Consider the following 24,847-nt stretch of genomic DNA (forward strand, 5'->3'; position numbering starts at 1 on the left):
CTAGCTGAATGCTAGCGTTAAAGTTTAATACTTGTGTCTCAATTCAGGGGCCGCATCCTTTGAAGGACACGGTCTGCGAAGGATGAGTTATTCGTAGCTATAAGGCAGAACTGAAATGAGACAGTCTGGGCTCTGGAGGATTTCCTGTTTGCGTCACCAGCTGTGCCCGCCCTTTGCCTTGCGTCACCAAACGCCGCTCCTGCCGTCTAGTAACAGGTAGCTAGATGGCTAACCAGCTATCATAACTAACGTCCCGTTACTTAACCTAATCTCTTGCTATTCAATTAAGTTGAAACCAAACATTTTTACATTTAAAAGTTTATTCCTCAGCCGTCTAAGAGTCCATCATCTCCTCCTCCTTTCCTTTGAATTGGCGCGCAATGAATCTTGAGATACGTTGGGCAGCGAAAGACGCACCCTATGGATCCTTAGTGGCCCCGGGAAAAGGAGGACGCATTTGTCGGACGCATCTGAAGGAGCCTTTGAAATGGGACAGCCTTTGATGCGCCGCTGTGACGCAATTGGCCTTCAAATACGTCCTTCGAAAGGATGCAGCCCCTGAATTGGGACACAGCTAAAAGACTGCATTTAGCTTCCCACCCAGAGCCTGATGTAACGCTCAGTCAAGAACCCTGTGTTCAGTTCTTGCAGCTGCTTCCTGCTTCAACAAAGTTTAGAAAGTTCAGGTACAAGGGTGAAGCTAGTGGAGTCGAGTAGAGCCAACACTGAGCTGTGTGTAAGAGCGGCGTTACATCTGTCGCTAGCTCTCTCATCCGCCTTTTTATACATCTCTTAATTTAATCACTTCTGCACATTTCTCTCATTCACTCACACAATCATTCACTTTCTCTCTGTCCATTTATTCACACTCATTCACCCACACACTACCTTGATCAACCTCTCAGATTCACTCTGTCACTCACACCCTATCTTTATCAGTAATTCACAGGGTTACACACTCATTCACAGACACTTACACTCTGTCACTGACATACACACATGCTCAGATGTACAAAACACAGGACTATTCTGGGTCTCTCTTTGCACACACACACACACACACACACACACACACACACACACACACACACACACACACACACACACACACAGAGTCTCCAACAGGTGTGACTTTGGCAGCTCGGGTCGTTGGCAGACTGAAGGTGTGGATGCCGGACGAGCAGCGTGCCCCTCCTGACTCACCTCATCACAGAACAGAGCGGACAGTCATCAGAGTGACTTATTCAGGCTTCTCACAGATTAAATGTCAACACTTTTGCCCATGATGACTTTAGACCGTGTGTTCATCATCTCACATGTAAATAAGAGCGTTATCTTTGGAGCCCTTCAGGGTGCAGCGTGCAGAAGGAGAGGGGGGTCTTATTCCAGAGGTGAGAGATACTTGTCCTTTTTCCCTCTAAGACGCTCTTTTCTTTTCTTCTGTTTATTTTTACACTCAGAGTCGAGGTCTCGATCTGCTTCTTGAAAGGAAGGAGCTAATCTGTCGCCTAGCAACACCTCCCACTCCTGCATGGAAGCGGGCGAGAGAGAGAGAGAGGGTGAGGAGTAAAGAGGAGAGGAGAGATTTAGGAGAGAAATTTTAGGGACAGAGAGGCAGAGGGGGACTGTGGAGCTGAAAGATGGACATTAGTGTTACTCTGAATTATGGCGTAATAAAAGACAGAGTGAGCAGTTTTACCTGCATTTAAAAGCAGACCATGAAAACGAGGCTGAGAGTTTCAGCTAGGCGTTCAACATGCTGCAGAAACATCTGTTGCTTTGTTTCACTCTGGCTAACAATGTTCATTAAACACACTTTAAAAATAAAGTAAATCTCAATACAAACAAAACATACGAACGAAACATATCAAGCAATTGTCCTTCAAAATCAAAGTTAGGATGTGTTTTAGTAAAAATGGAACAGATTTAATTCTTGCCGTCATACTGTGCTTTTTATAGAACGATACTGTTAGTAAATCAGATTAAAGGTTATTTTTATGGCATTTCCCTTTTTTTAATTTCATTTGTTATATTTTAACCCGGAAAAGAAATCTCTTGAGATTAAAAATCTCTTTTTCAGCCATCGCCTGGTCGAGACAGGCAGCAGAACATTTAACAAAGTTTCTGACCAACAATCAGAAATACTTTATTAATCCCCGGGGGGATACAGTTGCTCTGACACAGAGAAAGCATTGAGAAATATATGGCATTATAAAAGAAGTAAGAAAAATGTCAATATGTGCATTATAGATTAAATGCTGAGATGTGGATCTATGGTGATTTAAATATGAATGCCACAATTAAAATACATAGACAAGAAATAACATGTGAAACCAGAAAAAAATTCTCTCAATCGACCACGATCGATTTAGATTTTAATCTAGTGGAACAAAGAAGATACAGACAGTAAACGGGGGGAAAGATGGAGGTGTGACACCAACAGTGTTTCTGGATCTGAAGCAGGAAGCTGTCATGTAGGAAGTGTTTTAACAGCTAGCTCACCAGGACACTCAAAGCATCGTTTGCTCTCAGCATGTTTACATTATGACATCCGGACATCGAGAGAAAACTTAGATTAAATATTATTTCTACAACAAAGTGAAGTCCAATACAGGTGAGGATGAAGAGATGAATGCAGAGACGGTTTTATGATGATATTTCAGACAGGGTCACTTTGAGGAAAGGATCAACATTAGTTTGCTTCTCTGGTTTTGTGTTCGGGGAGTGAAGGGGGGTTATTTCTAAAAGTGCACACTACAGTGATGGATAGAAAAAGAGGGGGAAAGAAAGAAGAGGATTGAGAACTTTTAAAACGTATTCAACAGGTGGACCTCTGCTCCTCCTCAGTCGTGTGAATATATAACATCTGTCTCGTGACAAAGACTCAGAAAACAGGATTTAACTAGTACTAGCTGTGAACTGAGGCTGGATGGAAACCTAATAAACACAGTTTAGGTAACTTTACATCCAGAGTTAAAGAGTCGGAGCAAATGTGATATCAGTTCATCTTTAATCTTTCAGTATCTTCTTCTCCTGACCACATTACACTCTGTCTGCTCTGTCGACTCAACCTGTGAATATGAACCACACACACACACCCACGCGCAGCTCCACCCACACTCCCGCTCCTCTCCTCCCGCCTTCATCCATCCCTCCCTGCCTCCTTCTCTCTGTTTGGCTTTGTTAGCCAGTAGCCTTGTGCCTTTTCTCTTCGCTTTTCAATATCCTGGTTATTTTTAGCAGCCAGGCCACTGAACAGGGGCAGAAGTTTTTCACTCGAGCTCTTTAGTTTAGTTCCAAGGTCTCTGGATTATACTTAGACTGAGAGGAGAACACGGGACAATAAGAGGCTGAACAGCCAAGTTGTTCCTTATAAGGACGGGGGCCACCAAAGAGGCTTTATTATACTGTAAGAGGTTAAAAATGTGTTGTATCAGGGTAAATAAGCTTCTCTCTTGGATTTGAATACAAGAAATACCTGTTTTTTCTGAGGGGGAATTTATTCATTTTATAATAAAGTCTTTGTATATGAAATTTGTACCCTTTTTTCTGGTTGTGGACACACCTTTCCCCTCCTATAGTACTGTAACTGTTACATACCGGCACAGACTCTGACTCTTTCTCCCCACAGTTAAGTTGGTGCTGATGCGGGGTTGCCATGACGACGTGATGTAGATGTGTTACATCACGAGAGACCTCCTAGCAGCAGATCTTTCATTGAGACTCCCTCCTCTCTACCTCCTCTCTCCCGCTTTATCTCTGTGTGTCCATTAAGCGCCGTTTGAACACAAAAGGTCGATAACGGATGAAAAGATTGAGACTGTTTAAGACCTGGTACGTGGACGTGTGTTACATTTAGCTTTAGTGCTCAGTTTGAGGTGTTTAATCCACACATATGTTATAAGAGGAGCAGGTATAGGAGGTGTTGTGTAACGGCAGCAGAGAGTGGGCTGATGACAGTGAAGGAGGAACAGATGTGCTGAATGGCTTCACATCACATGTGTACCTGGTTCTTTTCTTACGCTCGATCCGATCGTCCTCCTTTCCGTCCCTGTCCTCGCTCAAAATAAACCTCTATTGACCGGACGTTTTGACAGCGGTCACATGTCTCCCTTCACATAACGACAATTATAGTTCACATCATTTTGTTCTCCTCTTCTGTCGTCTGCTGTCCCGAGCAATTTACTGCTTCATTCACTGCGGCCTGATTCATGAATGGACCGGGTCAATTACTTGTCCGTTGTGGCTGCATTCAGGTCAGCTTTCTATCTTTAGAGCTCCGAAAATACATTTAAACACAAACAGGACGCGCATGGCGTCAACAGGGTGGAGGACAGGTAACAGGTTAGAGAGCAGCCTAGTTTCCAGGGAAGCAGCCTTTTATTATATATTATTAGAATCATTATAATGGTTCATTTAACAAAACAATAAATCAGGAGTTTGTATAATAAGTATGTTTGGATATATTGCCACTTATCAACCATGACCCCATGTGTTCCAGAGTGTGGAGCGACAAAAAGCAGGTCGCTGTTATCAAGTGTATCAGAGCACCTTGGATAGTTGAGGTGTTCCACATTACTACAACATCACTGGTTTTAACCTGTGACCTTTGCTGTGTATAATAATTCATACATTGAGAGGTCATACATTATTATCAGACCAAAACTGAAATGTCGTTAGCATCACAGCAGCTCCATTTACAACATAAAAGTTAGCCTTATAATTCTCACTTTAGATGCATCAACTACACTGAGTTAACTAATAACGAGTTTTTCAAATAAAATGGGTCTCTTTTGTAAAAAGCTTGGTTTAAAAAAAGTCTGTATAATGCTGATAAAGCAAAAGAAAAAAAGCTAAATAAATCTAAGATAGTTAAACTAACTCTAAGCATGTAACAGTTGACTATGTGGTTTGTAGCTCCTCTGTCTACTATAAAAGCTACAGGCTGTCAAAGGTGATAAAATCTGATTTTACAAACACATAAGAAAACAATATTTGAGATTTGCACATTTTCAGCTTTTCAACATTTTCATGTATATGGCAGCATTAAGACGGCCTTTTTAAGTTAAACAAAACTAGGTCAAAACCTCGCATGTGGCTGACCCCATCAGGTCAATGTGAGCTTTTGTTGCTCCATGTGTTACAAGGACGGTCCTTATGAGGCCGATGACGACGTGTTGGAAAGCAGGTGCGCGCTGCGGACGTAGATGAGGACAGCGGAGGAGCAGCGGAGGAGCAGCCCCGCCTTCTCCCTGAACAAAGTATCCAGAGATGTATAGACAGAGAGTCGCGTCAGTGGAGGTCCAATATGCTCCATGATCCGCCATTGCAATGTTGCAACTCTCTCTCTCTACGGCTGTGACAGTCACATACAGACCTGTGTGTAGGGCAGTTTCTTTGAAAATCGATGTAAATTGTATATTTTCAAAGATAGCCTGCTCTTAACAAATGTGATAACATGTCACTAATCACATCATAACAATTAAAGTGAATGCAATACTTAAAAACGGACTTAAGTCTATTTGAGGCCATGTTTTTGTTACATTACGTATCAATGTGCAAGTTTGTTGACATTACTTTAACCTTGACTACATGTATGTTTTCCAGATGATAATCAATGCTAATATAGTAATGGTCATTTCGAAGCTTCATCCAAAAGGCAGCTGAACTTGGTTGAGTGTGTTCTGACGTTTATATTGTCCTTTTGTTATTTTGTTTCTAGTTGGAGGAAATTGATAACCTTTTTTTCTTCTAGCTGCTAGGATCTCGTTCGAGACAACCATGTCCAGTTGCCTTTTGGATTAAGCTTCGAATAACCATGACCTGGATGACTGAGAACCTTCACAGACCTATAAATAGTAAGGTTGTTTTTATGATCAATAAAACGTTAAAGGCTTAAAAAAGGTTTGACAGAAGCTGAACATGTAAGTGAGAAAGACTCAATAAACGAGATTGTAATCGTATTATAAAAAATGATTACAAAGTCACAAAGCTTAATTAAGGTTCATGAGCATTTCTTATAAGTGCTTATAAAATTAAAACATATTCACTGATACTGTAAAAATGTTAATAAGCATCTTATGAGGACTATAATAGCCTTAAATGTATTATACGTGGATAAAGACAATAAGTATTAGTACTTAAGTAAACAATCTGAGGACATTTCCCAGGATGAAGGTACTCTGCAGTCTGCTCCGGTGAATCCATAGTGAGATTTTCCTTCATCCTATTGGACAGAAAATCCTCAGCCGCTCACATTTGAGCCCAAATGTCTCTTTAACTATCAGCTTGTGTTTTGTGATTCACAAAATAGCTCTGCAGCTCCTGCTCCCTGTCGCTCACACACCTTTCAGTCCTTCATTCCTGTTATTTTCCTCACAGCTGAATGTCTTTTCAGCATCGGTCCCTTTTGCCGCCGAACACCCACACAGCCATAGCAACACGTTGTCGTTTCTTGGTAACCACATTTACGCAACGAGTAAAGAAAGTGAAGGTAGAGTAGGGCTGGGTAAGGTCTGGTTTAGAGGCTTACATAAATCAGTATGTAACACACAGATAAAGATGTTATTCAACAGCTTCTTCAGGCTTTGTTTGCACCTAAATCTCAACATAAGGAGTCCTGCTCAGTCATATGTTTAATTACTGTTGTTAATTGCAGTCATGTGACCTCACATCCTGCTCTCTGTTATACCTGGTTAAATTCCCCAGCTGTTTATGGCAGATTACAGTGACCCGAGGTAATGAACATGCCCAGCAGTTGAACCTGTAACAGGACCAGACTGATAAACGAATTACTTCCAGAGTAACAAGAGATGATTCCTGCTGTATTACAGGAGGGCGACTTATGGAGCGTGTCACACGTAAGCTGCTTCCTGTGTCACTTGTGGTCTGACAAATGTTGATAATGAAGTTAGAAGAAGAAACTCCTGCAGGATTTATTTATAACAGAAAATCAAATCAAAACATTTTAGGTTTGGAAACATTCATCCTGATTGACAGTCAAACATTTGAGTCCTTGTTCATTTAACTCAAACGCATCCTGTTTTCCTCCTCGCTGAAATACGAAGAACAAGAACGACTTTGGATTCTTGACATTTCCTGTTGTTCTACTGGCAGATTGACCTTTGTGATTTTGATTAAAATATCTCAGCAACTATTGGACAGACTAACATAAAATGCCCCCTCAAGAATGTATTACGTTAATGTAGCGCCATCTAGAGATCTTATAATACACCCTTTTCCATGCCAATACCAAATCTCATACCTATTGGGTACCGAGCACAAAACACAAGGATTGCATTGGTGTAATAGAACACAGTGGATTTTAGGGACGGCATGTTCTGTGGTTTTGTACTGCGCTAGTAGTAATATTGACCCATCACGTATCAGCAGGCTGCTGGATATGCAGGAAAAACAGTCTGTGTGGAGAGCAAAAGCAGACGGATCCAATCAGCGTCATCTGACAACGATTTACCTTCTTACTAATCTCTATAAACAGACACCTGCATGTAGGTTCAGGTAACAATCTGCTCTAGATCAAAAATTCAACAGGAGATAAATTCCCTTGACGCTGTGTCACGAAGCCGTTTAGCGTTCAGATTTCCCGACCTCCTCGAACGCATCAGAAATGATCGCTGCGACCTCCGTTCAAGAAACGAGCATTTTAAAAGTAGTTTCCTTCTCCTCTTGAGGACAGACCTGATAAAGCTTCATTTTTTTTTTTTTTTTTACAAATCTGCATAATGATGTTGTTATTTCGACAAAGGTAAGACCCGTTGATTAAAGTAAATGCCAGGAAAAACGCTTTCTTTTTTGTAAACAATGCAGCACGCAGAAAAAGAAATATTGACTGGAAGTCGTTTTAACAAAAACAAGATAGGCCCAGAAGTATCTTGAGACCAATATAATTTAAACATAAAAATGGCATGACAGCTAGCCTACCTGACGTTACGCAGCAGGTCCTGTCAGTATGATAAGCAGTGCTAGATAAGCAACAGCCGCACGCCGAGATTGATTGACACAATGTACAAACAAATCAGTATTGAAGTTTAACCAGCGGTGCATTAGTGATGTTTTTCTATTTAAACAGCAACAGCCTTAGCAACGACATTGTGCTTCTATCAGGTCAAAGTTTGAACTTGTCAAACACTTTCTTCATTCCTGCAACACTTCCCATCAGCCTCTGCTGTAGGCCTACTTTGTTTGTGCTAATTAGTAAATGTTAGCAAGGCTGAAGTAATCTGTGGAGCATCAACATGTTAGCATTAGCAGGGCGACATCCACATGTTCTCAGAGTTCAATTGGTGAGAAAAAAACATCTTCTCAATCACTGCATCAATGTGTGAAGTCATGAAAAAGAATCTTATGCAGGGAATTTGACGTATATCATACATTTCTGAAGACAACCCATTAATATGCTCCCATTGTCATTAGGCACGAGTTAGTGTGTTGTTGTTAGCATTTAGCTAAAAGCACAAACGTTTTTTTTATTAAGTGCAGGTTATTATACTGTATTAGCTTTAGGCTGTGGGTATCTACCATTACTAGAAGTACAAACTATAACATTCCCCTGTTGGTTTTATGACAGAGGTGTCTAGCCCTCTTTGTTTGTCTAATGTATAGCTATCATGTGGCCTTTGACACCTAAATTATCTACGTAACTGATCTATCGCTATCCTTCCAATTAGCCAATGACAACTGCAGACGTAACTCTTCTGGTACAGATAAACTTAGGAGTCACTGTCCAAGAGGATTTTAGTCTCACATACCCCCAGTAAAAACGTTGTCTACATCCAATATTACATGTTATACAAGGCGTGAAGTTTGATTCTATAATCCTATTATTATTTTTTATAATGATTTATTATTTTTATTATGAATATTTCCAACACAAATCTTGTTATAACAGGTCTGATAAAGCCAGTAAGCATTGGATACAGAATCAGGGGTTCTTGTTTTTTCTATGTGTCCTTGATGTGATTATTTATGTAGTATTGTGTAATTGTCCCTCACCTCTCTCCATACATCTATATCCAGGAGAGTGAGCTATTTCCTGCCTCATGCCCTCACTAATTTACACTCACTAATCACCCTCCCTCTTTGTATTGTGCAGCCTGTTTTTGATGTCCTACAGATTCCACTGCCCGCTCTTCATTAATGGACTAATCTCAGAGCTCGGGGGCTGTGGGTGGATGGAAATGACACTCCAGCTCGCTCTTCATTCATAAATATAATACCTGCATTGTGGTGGAGTGGAAGGGGGAGAGGGGCATGAGGGCTTTGCGTAATGCAGGGGGAGCAGATCAAAGCGTTACACCTTAAGAACAGATGGCTGCTCCATGTCTCAAACTGAGGGACAGAACAGCAAATACGACGTGTAAAGGTGTCTTTTCTGTCCTCCATGTTTGATCTCTCGTACAGAAGAAGTGATGATGCACTCTGCCCTACATTGGACCTTCGTTTCTCCGCTTCCGGTACCACGCCGTCCCCCACTGCGGCCTGCAGGGCACGGCCTGCCCAGAGATGAGATCATACCCGAGCAAAGGTGCCAAATAAGAAAAAAAACAGGCCCAGGCGCTCCAACACTCCCCTCTGCCACCCCAAACACTCCTCCCACTCGTCTGTGTGGGCAACGCCACTTTCAAACACATGCTCTCCTGTGTAAACACCCACACCCTGCACGCACACACACGCACACACTAGATGCAAACACAAACTTACAGTTTATAAAGTGTTATTTTAATCCAGCATTTTCATTACTCCACACACTCCTCTGTGTCCCCTGTGCTGATACAGTGTCCATGGACAGATCATGAGACAGTGGGCACACTGATACAGTGACATTTAAGGTCCCCCACCTTCTTTTATACACCAGCAGGACACCTGGACTGAACACACACAAACTGACTACAAACGTTTAGCGACTCTTTCTGGTTTTCTTACATCTATATTTGTCGGGTTTACGTTTATTTGATGACGTTTTGCGTCTATATTTGGACTTTTTGTGTCTCATTCAGGTTGTTTTGCATCTATTTTAGTAGTTTTGTGTCTATTTTTAGTCACTGCGTCCCTTTTTGTCGTCATTTTGTGTCTCTCTGCGGTCATTTTGCGCTTTCTTTCAGTTTGTGTGTCAGTCAGGTCATTTTGCATTTCCTTGTGTTAGTGTTACTTTGCTCAGTAGTTGTTTTGTGTCTCTTTGTTGCTTTTGAGTCTTCTTTTTAGTATCTCATTGCAGTAATGATGCGTCTCTTGGTGGTTACATCTCTTTAAAGTCAGTTTTGAAACACCAGTTTTGAGTCTCCATTTTTCGCGGATGAAGCCCCCTTCTCTGTACCATGTCAGAAATCCAACCAATGTCCTGTTCTGCTTCAGTCAGGTCGGTCTTTTTTGTGTCTGAATGCCAACAGGAAATGCCAGGGGATCACTACTCTCCTCTAACACACATCTCCTACCCTAGTGCACTCTTTCCCTCCATCACCAGCCTCTGTCATCTTTGTTCTCCATTATCACAAGAAGCCAAGTTATGCAAGGCAGAGTCTGTGCCACGACACATTTCGGAGCTTGGAAAGTCTCCGTGTGCTTCAGTCGCTGCATTGTTCATTATTTGTGAAAAGTAAAGTTGCCCTCACTTTTTCCTCCCACAGGTGTATGAGTTCATGGAAAACAGGAGAAAATGTAGGCTCACTAGTCAATTAGGTTATAAAACCAACACTCTCTCCTCAGGTTGTTGCTATTCCTGGCCTGCTGCTGAGAGGGGAGATCTGTGTGATGTGCTGCCCCCTGCTGGCTGCGCGCTGTCTGCTCCGATTACATAAAACAGGCCTGTGTGTGTGAGTCATCACCCCCTAGTGAGGACAGATGGGAGGTGTGTGTGCTGTGTTTGTGTGTTTGTGTGTAGGACTGGGCGGAGCAAGCAGCAGTGGACTGTGAAATAAGGGCTTTCCCCTCTCTCTTTTTCTCCCACTCTCTCTCTTTTCTCCTTTGCTTCTTTTTGTGGGTCAGGAGGATCAGTGAGCACAAAGTGAGGAGCTGTGACAGTAAGAAGAGACAGAAGGCTGCAGTGCTGCAGTCATGCTGATTTCCCTCTCTGATTTAGGTTATGAACGAGGTTCAATCGTCCTCGTCGTGATGCAGAAATAAAACTCTTTCAGATTATCAGTGAAGACGAGAAATCTAAACATGGTGATGATTGTTCTGTTTTGTACGTTGCTGTTCAGCGGAGAGACTCCAGGCTGTGATGGAGAGCAATGCAGGGCAGAAATCACGAAGTTGCAGCTGCTGCTTTTGAGCGGATGATGATACAGAAAGAAGCAGATATATTTTGTAAGCAGGGCTGTGCCTCGTGTGTGGGTGCTGAGAGAGGGGGGCGGTTCTGGGACGCTGGAACCCAACGAATCACCAATTCCCCCTGTAGACTTCCTCTGACACGACTTCATATTCAAACCACTTCTTTTCTTACATAACAAAGAGCGAGGGATATTATACCGATGAGCAGTGATGGCTGGAGAGCTAAGCACTCCATACACACAGTATTTAGGCTTACTGCACGTACAGGTTGTGTTTATATCTATTTTATGTCCTAATTCTGTCGAAAGCATTTAAAAAAACAACTCATAAAATATAATTTCAATCTGCCAAAGCTCAAACTTATTTAGTCTGGAAGCTTTTTTAAGGTCTAAGACCTCCTTAATTACAGCAAGAGAGAAAAGCAGCCAACTACTGGAGTCTACTCATGTATTTCACTTTTAGATAAACGATTGATTGATATCAGAATAGTTGCAAATCATCCATCCCATTATCTATACTGCTAATCCTGTTCAGGGCCGCTGGGGGGGCTGGAGCCTATCCCAGCTGTGATTGGACGAGAGGCGGGGTACACCCTGAACTGATCGCCTGTCAATCACAGGGCTGACACATAGAGACAGACAACCTTTCACACTCACACCTACCGGCAATTTAGAATCACCAATGAACCTAACGAGCATGTCTTAGGACTGTGGGAGGAAGCCGGAGTACCCGGAGGGAACCCACACACGCACGGGGGGAACATGCAAACTCCACACAGAAAGGCCCACTACGTCTGAACCAGGATTCAAACCAGGAACCTTTTAGCTGTGAGGCGACACTGCACCACCGCGCAGCCCGAGTTATAGGTAAAGTATGATAAAACAACTGATTGTCCGAGCTCTTAAGAACATAATAGCTCCCAGATGTATGGATAGAGCACAATGAGAGGACCCATAAGAATGACACTGTGCACAGACTAAAAGGTATATTGTTTATTCGGGTTTAAATCTTAAATCTTAAAAAAAACAACACAATCAGCAATGTGACAAACCTACAAAAGGCAGAGATGGAGAGCTCAGACAAAAGGAGTGAACGGTGGAGGAGGAGGAGCGGGAAGCTGAGGTCTGATCTGAGTGGTTACTGAATCACGTCTGTCAACAGGAAACCGAGCCGACGAGAATAAAGTGACAAACAGAGCGGAACCGAAGATAAGGATGTAAACCGGTGAAAACAGATTAATGTGCTGATGCCGGGCATGAATCACTGCACCTGGAAACATGTCGCACAGATCTGATATCACCCAGAACAGAGGCGGAGAAGAGAAGCAGACTGACCACAGAGTGATGCTAACAGAGGAGAAAACACGCTAACAAAACCTGACATGTTAAACACAAAGGGAACACTTTAATGAGCTCATTGTTCTAAGGCTGTTATTTATCTGTGCTACAATGTCTGTGCATGTACTGTGTGCATATTAAACTTCAAATATAAAAAGGTGGGCTGATAGAAATGTGTGGCTTTTCTTGGAAGTACAAAAAGCTAAACGTGTAACATCACAGTGACTGGTTGAACTTGCATTTTGTTTTACAGCTTCATTCTTTCCTTTTTTTGCATCTTTCTCTGTGTCCCTCCTCTCTTCTTCTTCTTCTTCTTCTTTAAAAGGTGTACGGCCCGACATAGATGGAGAGTCTGAGGGCGGAGCTGCTCTGGTAGCTGCCCTGGTAGCTGAGCAGAGGGTTGACTGACACCATCTCCAGGTCCAACGTGTACTCTCTGGGCCCGGACACAGCGCGGGCCAGCACCAGCATGGCGCTGATATTATTGATTTGCTGGAAACAGACAAAACAAACATGACTGAGCACGTTTCTACAGCAGTTACAGGAGGTAGCTTAATGGCCCTGCACACAACTTTCTAGTCCAGAGTTAGATAAGAGGATTAATGCCACTCTGATGTGTGTACATTAAATATTAGGCTACAGCCAGTGGTTAGCTTACCTTAAAGGCTTGAAAGGGGGGAACAGCTAGCCTGGCTCTGCTTAAAGCTAACAAAAACTGACCTAGCAGCACCTCTACCACTCTTAGACAAACATATCACCATGTATTTTACTCGTACTCTTCAACACTGTATGCTGTGATGAGATGGCTCTATCTTAGCGTAGCATAAAGACATATTACTCGTATCTAATTCTCAGGTAAAAGCAAAAAATATTTTCTTTTGTTCAACTATTGTTTTAACAAGACTCTTGTCAACAAGAGAGTTAAAAGGATAGTTGTCCCTACCTAAAATGTGCAGTGAAATAAAGAGAACAGAAGAGGAAACGAGACACAGCCTGCACATGCCTGCACAGACATGAGAAGATGGCTAATAACGTAGTCAAGAGGGCTTTAACTTTTAAATCTTGATACATTTTTAAAAAATACCTCACAGATGTTAAAGTTAACAGGTACTGCAGACTGTGCTGTGTTTTCTCAGATGTAAACTAAATGATTTGTCCGTAGTGTCATAAAACACAACAGTGCTGTTGTTAATGTTGACATTTCTGACCAAATTTAGAATATTCCACATTTCATAATTTGAACACGGCTCAGCACGCCATCTACTGTTTTAAATCAGACCTGAACATTACACATTGCTGTCGAACACCACCGACTCATTTATCAGGGCCTTACCCTTTTTAGTATTTTCAATATAAAGCAGGGAGCAGAGCTTTGTTCAGACCTGGAGGTGAATTAAAACTTACATGTAAGGGGAGAAAGTGAAAAAGGAGATGTTAAAAAATGTGTGCCATAATTTATGACCCTATTTTAGTATAACGTATTAAGAAAGTAAGATAGAAAGTTGACTTTATCCTCTGAGCTCCCTATTTAGAAAAAAAAGAAAACGCATTTTATTTAAAGTGGTAATCTCGAAGATCTCAGTTTCGTTCTCTTCATTCTCTAGTCATCGATCTTTTCTTTGTTCATTCAGCCATAGTAGATTACTGTTTACTCGCAACACTTGCAGAGACCGGAGAAGAAGCCTCTTAGCTCCGCCTACCCTCTCTGGCAGACCAACCACTGCTGGCTGATGGAAAACGCGTCACTAACTGGGCGCCGCTTGTGATTTTTTCTGTGAAAGTCGCACCAGACTACCAGTCTGTAATAATACGATATACTGCAAATGCAAAGGCTTTCATCAATGGGCCATAGGTTCAGCATTGTGCTACCTCATTCGGCGATAGATAGTGACTTAACAGACATTTATTTAAATGAAAATCTTTGAGATTATTACTTTAATAAAATGGCTCAATTTGATTGTTGACAAGACCTGATAAGAGACAAAGTAGTGGTACGTTGGGCAGAGCTATGAATGTTAGTAAAAGACGGGAATCAACAGGTTTTCAGAACACTTTAAAGTTCTCTTAATAAGCAGCCTGAACAGCAACACCTACAGCTTCTTGTGAGACCAAAGCTCTGCTTGAATCAGCTCTTTTTTGGAAGCCTGACCAGACACATTTATTCTTTGGTGAAATAAAAGTATATCAGTGTATTTGGCCATTATATCAGGTATTCATTTGTTAGGATGCAATGATATGAAAAGTAAGTTTAGCCAGGATAGAGACACCCGACAAAAAGGCTTGTGTTCACCAGGAAGTCAGTGTTTGTCAGATCTAACCCAGTCAGTGCACTTTAAACTAAAAATAAAACATACTTCCTGGTTGTGATTACAGGATTTAAGTAAACAACAGGTCTTACTCTGATGTAGAAGTCTCCGTTTTCATCACCAGAGCGGATGCGGAAGGTGTTGTAAGCCCCCGGAGAGACGCTGGTGGCCTGAATCTGGAAGATGTCTGAGGGGACGGAGCGCTCCGAGGTGATGCTCATGTAGCGGTGGACGATGGAGAAGGGCAGCTCTCGACAGGCGGGCTTGTTGACGGGACACACACAGCGGCTGGACAGAGGAGGAAACGGGGTAAGAATCCACTTTAAGTACATTAAGAGAATATTTGGTGCAGGAAACATTAATAGTAGTTCATCAATCAGCCAGCAGAGGGAGTAATATGACCGCGAGGAAAGTTCTCCTAAAGTCTAAACAAACACTGAACAGTAGCCTTTTTTTTCCCTCATGTTTTTCTAAGACACATTTTATATCAGCCAATCATGTGGGATTTGTTACTAATCACCCACACCTGTTCCCAATCCAACACTTGTTCACACTGTAATAGTTTTCTTATTGCACTGGAGCGTGCTTAAAAGAAAAGTTGGACTCGTGTGTGGAAAAAGTAATTGAGGTAATCTTGCAGTTTGAGCCACAGTCAACACAGGGGGTGATTATACTCTGGAGCTGAGGCCATGTTCATGTTATTGGGGAAAGGTGTGTGAAAGTGTGCGTTTCACAAGCTGTCACTCACTTCTCAGACACTTGTACGTAGGGGTCTTGGCAGCGGTTGGCGTCCACACACTGGTATCGTCCGTGGATATTCACACAGGTCTGCGCGTCGGTGCACTGATGTTCGCCTGTTTCACATTCGTTTATATCTGCAGGACAAAAACAGCTCATGATGTTGGATCAGACCAGAATAGAGCTGCTCTAAAGAATGAACAGGTATTGACTCAGAGCAGCGTTTGTGACTCTTAGAGCACAGAGAGGTAGGTGTGGGATTTGGGCGGAAATGGAGGCGGGCGTGCTAACCCTGGCAGAGTCTGGTGCCAAGCAGCTGGTATCCGTCTGGGCACACGCAGGAGAACTTCCCGGGCTCATTGACACACTGGTACTGGCACAGGTAGCTGGAGTAGCTGCACTCATCGATATCTGTGAAGGTAGAACAAGAGCAGAACACAGAGCAGATTAGCATAAAAAAAAGATTAGTCTTAATCCTTCTTTACAGACAGAGAGGGTCTCTCACCGTTACAAGCAAAGCCATCAGGCCCCAGCTCGTAGCCCTGGTCACAGCGACAGAGGAAGGTGCCGTACGTGTTGTAACACCTCTGAGAGCAGGGGGCACCCATGTCACATTCATTCACATCTAAACAGAGGGGAAGGTAGAAATTGTATTGTAAGTTTCTGGGTCAAAGAGCACAAACAGCCATAAAAACCTTTACAGCTGTTTAAACAGAAACTGAACTTAGATGATGTTTTGGTTTCTAAATGAGTCTGGTCTGTTGTAAAAACATGACATGTGCTGTATCTTCTTGCACCAAATATAATATCACAGCATTGAACAAATGGCCGATGATATGATTGTTGTTTATGTTGCCAGGACGCTGTCAGCCCAACAGCAACTGTTAAACCCCCAAAAAACATTTCGTAGAAGAAAATTAATAACTGGTAATAGTCTTTAGTATTCCAGAGTTTTGTCTTACATTCCAAAACCTGATGCCTATATTACCCATAATGCAACTCATCTTCTGAGAGTTTGAATTGGGTGTGTTATGCTGGTAGCTGCTAATGTAGCCTGGAGCCTTGAGCCTGAAGCATATGCAGGGGAAAGGACAAAATTAAGACGATTGAGAGGCCGAGGAAGGTTATATCCTTGCCGAAGCCAGCTACTGATCTGGCCAATGATAAGGCAGCGCTTTCACTTTCATGCGTCTAACATAGCATCCCATTGGATCGGCTACTGGCTAGGCTGGTCATAAGCTTCCAAGGCTGGCGACTAGCTCATGACTTGCCGCCTTGGTCAAACGAATCGGCGGCTTCTCATTTACCAGCGCTGGCTTATCATTGGCCAGACCTGTAGCTGGTTTTGACAAGGATATAACCTCCCTCAATAGTCTTAATTGTGTCCTTTTCCCTGCGCCATAGAAGCAGAGATGAGGAGCTGGCTCCCTCTAGAGTCACAAAAGGCTTTTAACTACTTCTTGTTCTGTGCACTAGTTCTCTCTTACCTTGTAAAAAGACTTTGATGTGTATAAGTGGTTGAGTTCCCCTTTCAGCATTTAAACCACGTTTTCAAAGGCTTTAATTTTGTATTTGACAAAGCCTGAGAAAGATCTCCATCAGAACAAAAATCGGTCAGTGTCTGTACCAGCAGAGTCATGTGATCAGTTGCAGCAGGGCGTCACTCACCAATACAAGATCGGTTGTTTCCTGCCAGCTGGAAACCAGGTTCACACTGACAGGAGAAGGAGCCGGGGACATTGACGCAGCGATGTTGGCAGTACCTGTACCTGCACTCATCGATGTCTGAGAGAGAGAGAAAATATGTCATCATACAGGTTATTGAGGTCACTCTTGCAGCAATAACCTCAGATCATGTAACAAACATTTTTCCAAGTTGCCGTATTTCCGCCACCTTAGCCGAACTAGTTAAAGGGTTAAGTTCAGATCATCTCACCGATGCACTCTGTGCCGACCTTGCGGTAACCGTCGGGACACTGGCAGGTGAAGGCTCCCAGTGAGTTGATGCACTGCTGGCTGGGCTGACAGTCATGTTCGTCTCGCTCACACTCATCGATGTCTGTGTTTGTGGGTGAAATGAGGACACACATGTAAAAATCATCATTCAGCCTGGCAGAGAGACACAGTGTGACTGTTGGAGGGCAGACCGTGGCGACTGTTCTCCCCATTTGCCCCGGACAGCTGAAAATATTTCATCCTGTTGACTCATGATTGCTGTCTCATGCAGGCCACATGAGCGCCTCGCGTCCTCCAGCACGAGGAGGTTTCTCACTGCAAGAAAGACTCCTAAAACACAGCAGCTGTTCTCGTGTGAGATCCTCCGAATTCCTCCACTGTCTGCCTCCCCCCCGCGGACTCATGCTCACTCACACCCACACAGATTGCACCAACATGCTGCCTCCAGTCCCAACACCTGCTACGACCACATGTCCCTCACAATCTGCGGCCGCCAACAATAAATGCACACAATCACACACACACACACACACTTGCTTAATGGTCACTCTTCCTGTGGCCACCTGTCCACCTCCAACCCTGAGACCTACAAACCAGACACTCACCCACGCAGCTGTCTCCCTGCGGCTCGTAGCCCAGAGGGCAGGGGTTGGTCACGATGGGTGCGCTGGAGGGCTCTGGTGCTGGGATGACTGATGCAGAGCGGGGAAGGCACAGGTAGCCTCCATAGTGGTTGAAGCACTTCATTTCCCCTTTGCAGGCGTCTGGGATGGTCTCACACTCGTTTATGTCTGATGGGAGACGCAGAGACAAACCTTTAGGCTCTAACTGTACTGAAACTGAAAGCTGTTCCTGTACATAATTATTAGGTGGTGAGATGAATAAATGCATGTAAAAGAGTGCTTTACCTTTGCAGTGCTCTGTTTGAGGGTGCCAATGATACCCATCTGTGCATTCCTGCAAAGAGCAGCGGAGAGAGAGAGAGTGTGTGAAAATGATGGAAAGAAAGATGTGAACAACCCCTCTGAGCCAAGCGGTTGCATAATGTATTCATAATACATAATAAATCCTCAGTAGTGGGACATGAAAAAACTGGTTTCCTCTCTGTTCATGTACAAGTGCCCGGGCCAAAAAGACAAGAAGTCTGCGGCTGTTAAAGGATTTGTGACATTTAAAACGGCTCTCCTTAAGCCAAATGTCACTTCAAAAACAAAGAATTTAAGGCCAGTGTTTGGAAAAAGGGTCATTATCATTCTGGGAAAAAATATATTGCTGTGAGCTGCATGGAAAGAGAGAGTGAGGCCAAGAAAAACAGTGAATTAAAACTGAAATTACCCCCAACTAACTACGTTAAAATGTTGGAAAAGGAAAACCACGGTGGAATATTAAACAAGAAGAAGATGAGAGAGGAGAGGGGATTTAAGGGCAGCGCTTTAATCCAAACCTGAGGTGTGATATAAAATATTGAAGAAGGAAAAGATGCAAAGAAAAAGGAGGAGGAGGAGAGATTTGTCCATCCTTACCGTGTAGGTGTCACTTTCTGTGGGCGGCTGTGAAATAGCACTGTGGAGGAGCACAGACACACATATGCACACGCACAAGACTGACACACAAGCACCCTGCATACTAATGCACTAATTTGCGGGAGAAGGGACAGGAACACAACATGCACACACACACTCCCGCACACGCACGCGCAGCGATCAGACAGGTAGCAGCTGCTTTAAAGATGAGAGCGACAGCTGACGTTGTGATGAGCAGAGCAGCCGAGCAGTGGGATCTGTATTTCAGAGAGAGGGAGACAAAAGTGACATTAGAAAACTCACGAAAAGGTTCGAAAACACAGTGGAGCGTTGAGATGTTCCCACAGCTGAGGCGGATAAATCAACTCAAAGTGACAGAGCCAATTTTTAAGTAGTCAGTCAGAACAAACATTTAGCTTCTTGGACCTGATTCACTGTTTGTCAACCAAACATTTCCCCTCACAGCGGCAATAAATGGAATGAACTCCTCTGCCAGGTAAAAACATAAACACTGTGACGTTCTCCATCCTCCTGCTGAAAATAACAGAGTCAACATCACAGAAATACTTTCATATTAGCTGCTCACAGAAAGCCCTCTGTGTCTGCAGACTGGCAGACTACAACTCACAGGAATGATCGTCTCGCTGAGTGCTGCCTCCAGAGCCGCGGCAGAGGGAGCAAATAGATCCTGGCTGTTACTTTGATTTTGTACAACAGCATCTCCTGATCTGTGCTTCAGTTTCTGAGATAAACATTCAGTTAATTTGTCTGCCTGACAAAGCGACTCTTTCTGTGCTGATGCTGTGATGTGTCTCTGTAGTGTTAGAGGGCTTTTGTCTGTTTTAACGGTGGAAAGAAGCTAAAGACATTCAGGGAGGCACTGTGCAGTTTAAAGTACGATATATTTCACTTTTATGGCACTTTATACTTCTGCTCTGCTACATTTCAGAGAGATACGTACAGTAACATGTGCCAAAAATCTGGATGAAGACGTTTATGAGAGCACAGAATTCATCTTTAATGATGTTTCGACCTATCACTGGGCCCCCTCGGTATCAGGCCTTATATCTACATTTTATCTGCTTTGGCTGGCCCCACTAGCTTGATATACAGTCACATCTTAATGCCATCAAATGTGTAGTAGTCCTGCCATCACCCCTACTTATCTAACTCCACTTGTCTTACAAATAATTACCTGTTATATCACAAAACTTTTAACATAATCATCTGACAAGATGCACCTTTAAAGGATAGCCTAATCCTGACATAAGCAAAGAGCAGACACAGCTAGACTTATGTCTTCATTGATCAGAAACTCGGCCTGTTTATCCGTCCAACCGCCTTCAATGTATAACTGGTTTCACTGCTCCTACTGTACGATCACCTTTGACCTGTCTGACAAAATTAAGGAACATAATAGCAACATGATTTGATGTGTAAGATTGCAGTCTCTTAACCTGCACCAGGGCACTCAACAAAACCCTCCTACAGCCAGCTAACACCACATCAAGCTATTCAGCATGTTGCTAACAGCAGCTGCTCAACTCACCAAGAAACGGCCAAATATCACTCAGCAACAACGCGCACACTCCTATCTACCATCTATCAGTTTAGGCTAATTAGCATGCTAACGACGTGTTAGAGTGAATAGGATTCTAACGAAGGCGACAACTGTTAAAGTAACTAGCCTGCTAAGCTTCCTACCATCTGTTTGGCTAACTCCGTGCTAAGCTAACCAGCATACTGTCTGACTCACTCACTTACAAAATTAAGACAAAATATTATAATATGTATAATCTTTCAGGACATTGAGGGATCCATATTTACCACAATTTAACACTCTGAAAGGCTTTTGGGCTAAGTGAGTATCCATACTTTTACTTTAGATACCATACAAGAATTTTACTGACTAAAGTAAGGTATCTGAGTGTTTATCCACCGCTGGTCTTTTCCACAATGCTCTGTACAGTGTCGTGTATTTCTGAGGTAGGTTTATAGTATATTATGTTGGCTGAGGACTCTGATTGACTGGGCTTTTTTCCCAGCAGAGACACAACCGTCCTTCAGTTCAAGTTCCTGGAGAGAGGCTAGAAGTGTTTAAGCTGACTCTAAATATAGAAAATCACCTATTCCAGCTCCCGCTGACCAAAAGTGTTGAAAAAACAGGCAATTTGAAGGAATAGAAAAAACATCAAGCAAGTTCTGTTTGCAAAGGCAGTGAGCTCCAGTGAAGAGGAAAGTTATAATCACGGCCTGTCTACGTGCAAAGACACACGCTCGGTTTAAAACGCCCCGGGCCACATTTACAGGCATTGCTTATTGTTGTATTTCTTATGGAGACAAACATAAGGCCGCATGGTGACGTGGGCACCCTCAAATACTGGATGGATTACATCACAGGCCACTCATGACCCTTGTGTGGTGAAAAGCAGCAAAACATGCCCTCACCCTTTAGACAGTCACACATACCACAGGGCAGTCAGACAGCCACAGTACGTGACCTCTCTGAATTGGCCCATCGGTCACTCGCAACCAGCAGGAATGTGACCAAACCACCCGAAAACAAACTGACCATCAGTCCGGGGTCCAGTCACTCACTGGCTACTGAGTGTGGGCAGCAGGGATGCATGGGTGTTGGCCTGGCGATGCAGGAGATCAAGAGGCGGTGGACCTCTGGAATGCCCGTGGCGAGGATGTGGGCGCCGGTTCCCAGCTGGGATGCCCTGCCACACCAGTGGTTCCCAGAGTATCAGGTTCTGGGAAACCCCCCATGGATCACGTAAGAGGATGGCTGGTGCCAAACATCCAGCCACTGCTCCCCTAACCCCTCATCCCTCCTCATTGTGTAGGAGGATGTCCGAGAATGTGTGCAAAAGGAGGAATTCATCGTCTGAGTTTAGACAATGACTAACGGTGTTATTGTGATACCACATAACTCTGGATAATGGGAAACTGGTTTTTATCAATGATTTCATATTTCAATCAAAATTCAAATCAAAATTCTGATTCAATTGAACGCTTGAATGGTCTTACAATGTCTTACTGCTGTGTTCCAGGCGGTATGTTGTATAAACGTACAGAATAAGACAAGTAATTATAGTTACATTGCTTCCTGATTCAGCAGCAACTGAAAATACAATGAACAATAAAAATGTAAAGTTAACTCATATTTCAAGGAAAACCAACATATTTGATAACCAGTAAGCTACCATCAGACAACAGCTAATGTTAGCATCCAACCACCTCCTAGCTACACATGCTGTTTCATGAGTTACATGTTACAATTGGAAGGTTTAACTTTAAAGCAAACTCTTGTATTGGCTAGTTAACTTTAGATTAGCTAGCTAACCTTGCCCTTAAATTAGTAACACAATACATAAGAAAAAGCATTACTTTACAGCTAATGGTTAAATTAGCTCAGAAATACTGTAATGCTAGCATTAGCATTTTACTGACAGTAGCTTACAGGTTATCAAATAAGTACTTTAGCGTTCCTCTAGGTTTTCTCTGTCCATTGTCTGTTCAGTTCCTGATCAAATAAAAAGTGTTAAATGATAATGATATGCAGATTCCCTACATTTTAAATATTTGCAAACCTGGAAAACATCTGTACGACATTAGTACAGAACTTCAGAAACTTGTGACAGGCTTTTTTCACTATTTCTACCTTCGCAAGACTTAATGATTACGAGAGAAAAGAGTCAGCAGATTAATCAGAGATGACGATCATCTTTAATTGTAGCTCAAGTTGAATATATTGCTGCTACTATAACACCTGTTGTGTTTCATATTGATTAAAATAATTATAATTTAATATGATTACCATTTAGGCCTTGTTTTGTTGTCAGTCACAGCAGGCTGACCCATTTTTAAATTCACACAGTCAGCACAATTTAACAAGCACAATGTCAGGCGGCTTATAAAAGTGACCACATGGGGACCAGGAAAAACACACAGTTGGACCACACACACACACAGACACACAGATAGTGTGTGTGTGTGTGTGTCTATGGTCATGTGTTGCAGTATATTCTTAGCAAGCTTTGTGTTGTTCTGCTCCGTTATGCGTAGAGCAGCCTGAGAACACGGTGGGCCGGCGCGCTCCAGCTGCGCTTTGTTACCGTTGAGGCAGTGAACCTGCAAGTCCACAACCAGGGGGTCAACGCCTCTCACACAGCCTCACCCCTGTTCTGAGAAACTCCTTATAACACTCTCAGAGATGGATAGTGGCCTGCAGGAGAAATGCACACACTGTAACGAGCCTCTCCTGAGCCGCTCTGTTCTCCCAGTGCTGATTCTGCCCTGCCTCCCTGTGTAGACACTGTGTAAGGGCTGTGATGTATTAGTGTATGCACACAATGTGGCACGAGATGATGCGCTGCTCTCAGGGGAACTGAGCTCCTTCCTGTTGCCTTTATGATCCCACCTGACTCATTACAGTGACGCTGAGGCTGTCACATGTTAGCTATTACGAGCATGCTGTATAAACAGTGATAAAACACACTGTCAAATGGTGGTAAGGCAGCATCCTACACTGTCTCTGAAGTGTTAGTGTTGTCCCAGAGGAAAAATTTGTCTTTGCTCAAGGAAACAAGGCTGAAAAAACATGGTCAAATACACGAATACATCAAGTTACAACATGAAAACTGGAGTAGTTTAACCGTCGCTGAATTCACCAGAAGTCATGAGTCATCATGAGAATTTAACAGTTTGGTGGCCTGACGGATAAAGCAATATGTTCAACCTGTTCGACCTGGTCTTTGGTGTCTAATTCTGGGTCTGGAGAGTAAGAGCGGATGTTCTCCAAACAAAGGATGAAGAGGAAGTTTGTCTCTTTGAGAAGATGTAGATCAGGCAGTTTACCACGTTTCTGTTGGAACCTGTCACCTTTAGAGAAATGACCAAACCCTGGTTATACTGGTTTTAAGGGTGTTTTCAATGTGAGCTTGTAGCTGGCACCTGTTTCTCTTACTAAGACTAACAATTTATCCAAAATGATCCAACTCTACTTAGCTCTACGAGTGACCTAACCCAGATTGTGACATTGACTTTAAAAGTTGTTCAAGAGGGATGAGGTGGAAGAATTTAGCAACATACTGTACAATAATACATGTCCTGTGACTCACTGCCTCTCTTCCTGTCTACCCCCCTATTACAGTCTCTGAAACACAGAGCCAAGAAGCAAACTGCACAGACTGTGGGCCACATTATCTTGGCTCTTGTGAGGAGCCAAGTGTAGCTGAGCGAGCAGAGCAGCGGTGCAAACTGTGACGTGTATGGCCTGTCCCAGAAAAGTGGAACATCTCACCTCTGTTACTTCTCTCTAAACGTGTCTCAAAGCGGAGAAGTCATCCACCAGCTCTCTGTTTGACACACAAACCTCTTCCAACATGGATGTCAGACAGTTAAGAATTACAGGAAAACTCACGGATGAATCTTTCCGGATGGCTCGTCCGTGTCTCCGTCTCCCGTTGACCGGTGTGTCGTGCTGCTGGCGGCGGCCGTCCCGTACAGAAGTGGTCCCTTAAACTCCTGCCTGTGTGACCCTGAGAGAGTGAGTGGGGAGACCGACAGCTGGAGCAGCTGAACACATGCAAAGAAGAAGGGAGGGAGAGAGAGAGAGAGAGCAGGAGACGAAGAGAGGGAGGAGAGAGGGACAGCCCATTCTTACCCCCCCTCTTCTCCCCTCTGGCCCCCTGCA

General features: G+C 43.2%; 1 protein-coding gene across 2 annotated transcripts; it reads right to left on the bottom strand.

The window, feature by feature from the left end:
- Window positions 1–12,277: 12,277 nt before the first annotated feature.
- On the bottom strand, window positions 12,278–24,732 carry efemp2a (EGF containing fibulin extracellular matrix protein 2a). 2 transcript variants are annotated; one of them, XM_069669706.1, is made up of 11 exons: window positions 24,575–24,732; window positions 19,147–19,403; window positions 18,532–18,580; window positions 18,229–18,414; window positions 17,604–17,726; window positions 17,336–17,452; window positions 16,173–16,292; window positions 15,959–16,078; window positions 15,678–15,804; window positions 15,022–15,217; window positions 12,278–13,115 (listed from the first exon to the last, which is right to left on the bottom strand). In XM_069669706.1, the coding sequence occupies exons 2-11, from the start codon at window positions 19,246–19,248 to the stop codon at window positions 12,942–12,944; spliced, it is 1,314 nt and encodes a 437-aa protein (XP_069525807.1). In that variant the 5' UTR covers window positions 19,249–19,403; window positions 24,575–24,732; the 3' UTR covers window positions 12,278–12,941. The 2 variants fall into 2 exon arrangements, with proteins under 2 accessions (XP_069525807.1, XP_069525808.1); XM_069669707.1 differs by lacking the exons at window positions 19,147–19,403; window positions 24,575–24,732 and adding an exon at window positions 24,455–24,496.
- Window positions 24,733–24,847: the final 115 nt, after the last annotated feature.

The sequence above is a fragment of the Semicossyphus pulcher genome, unplaced genomic scaffold (assembly GCF_022749685.1).
Source record: "Semicossyphus pulcher isolate SPU_LCO1_2020_fin unplaced genomic scaffold, fSemPul1.0.p SCAF_2, whole genome shotgun sequence".
NCBI classification, from domain to species: domain Eukaryota; kingdom Metazoa; phylum Chordata; class Actinopteri; order Labriformes; family Labridae; genus Semicossyphus; species Semicossyphus pulcher.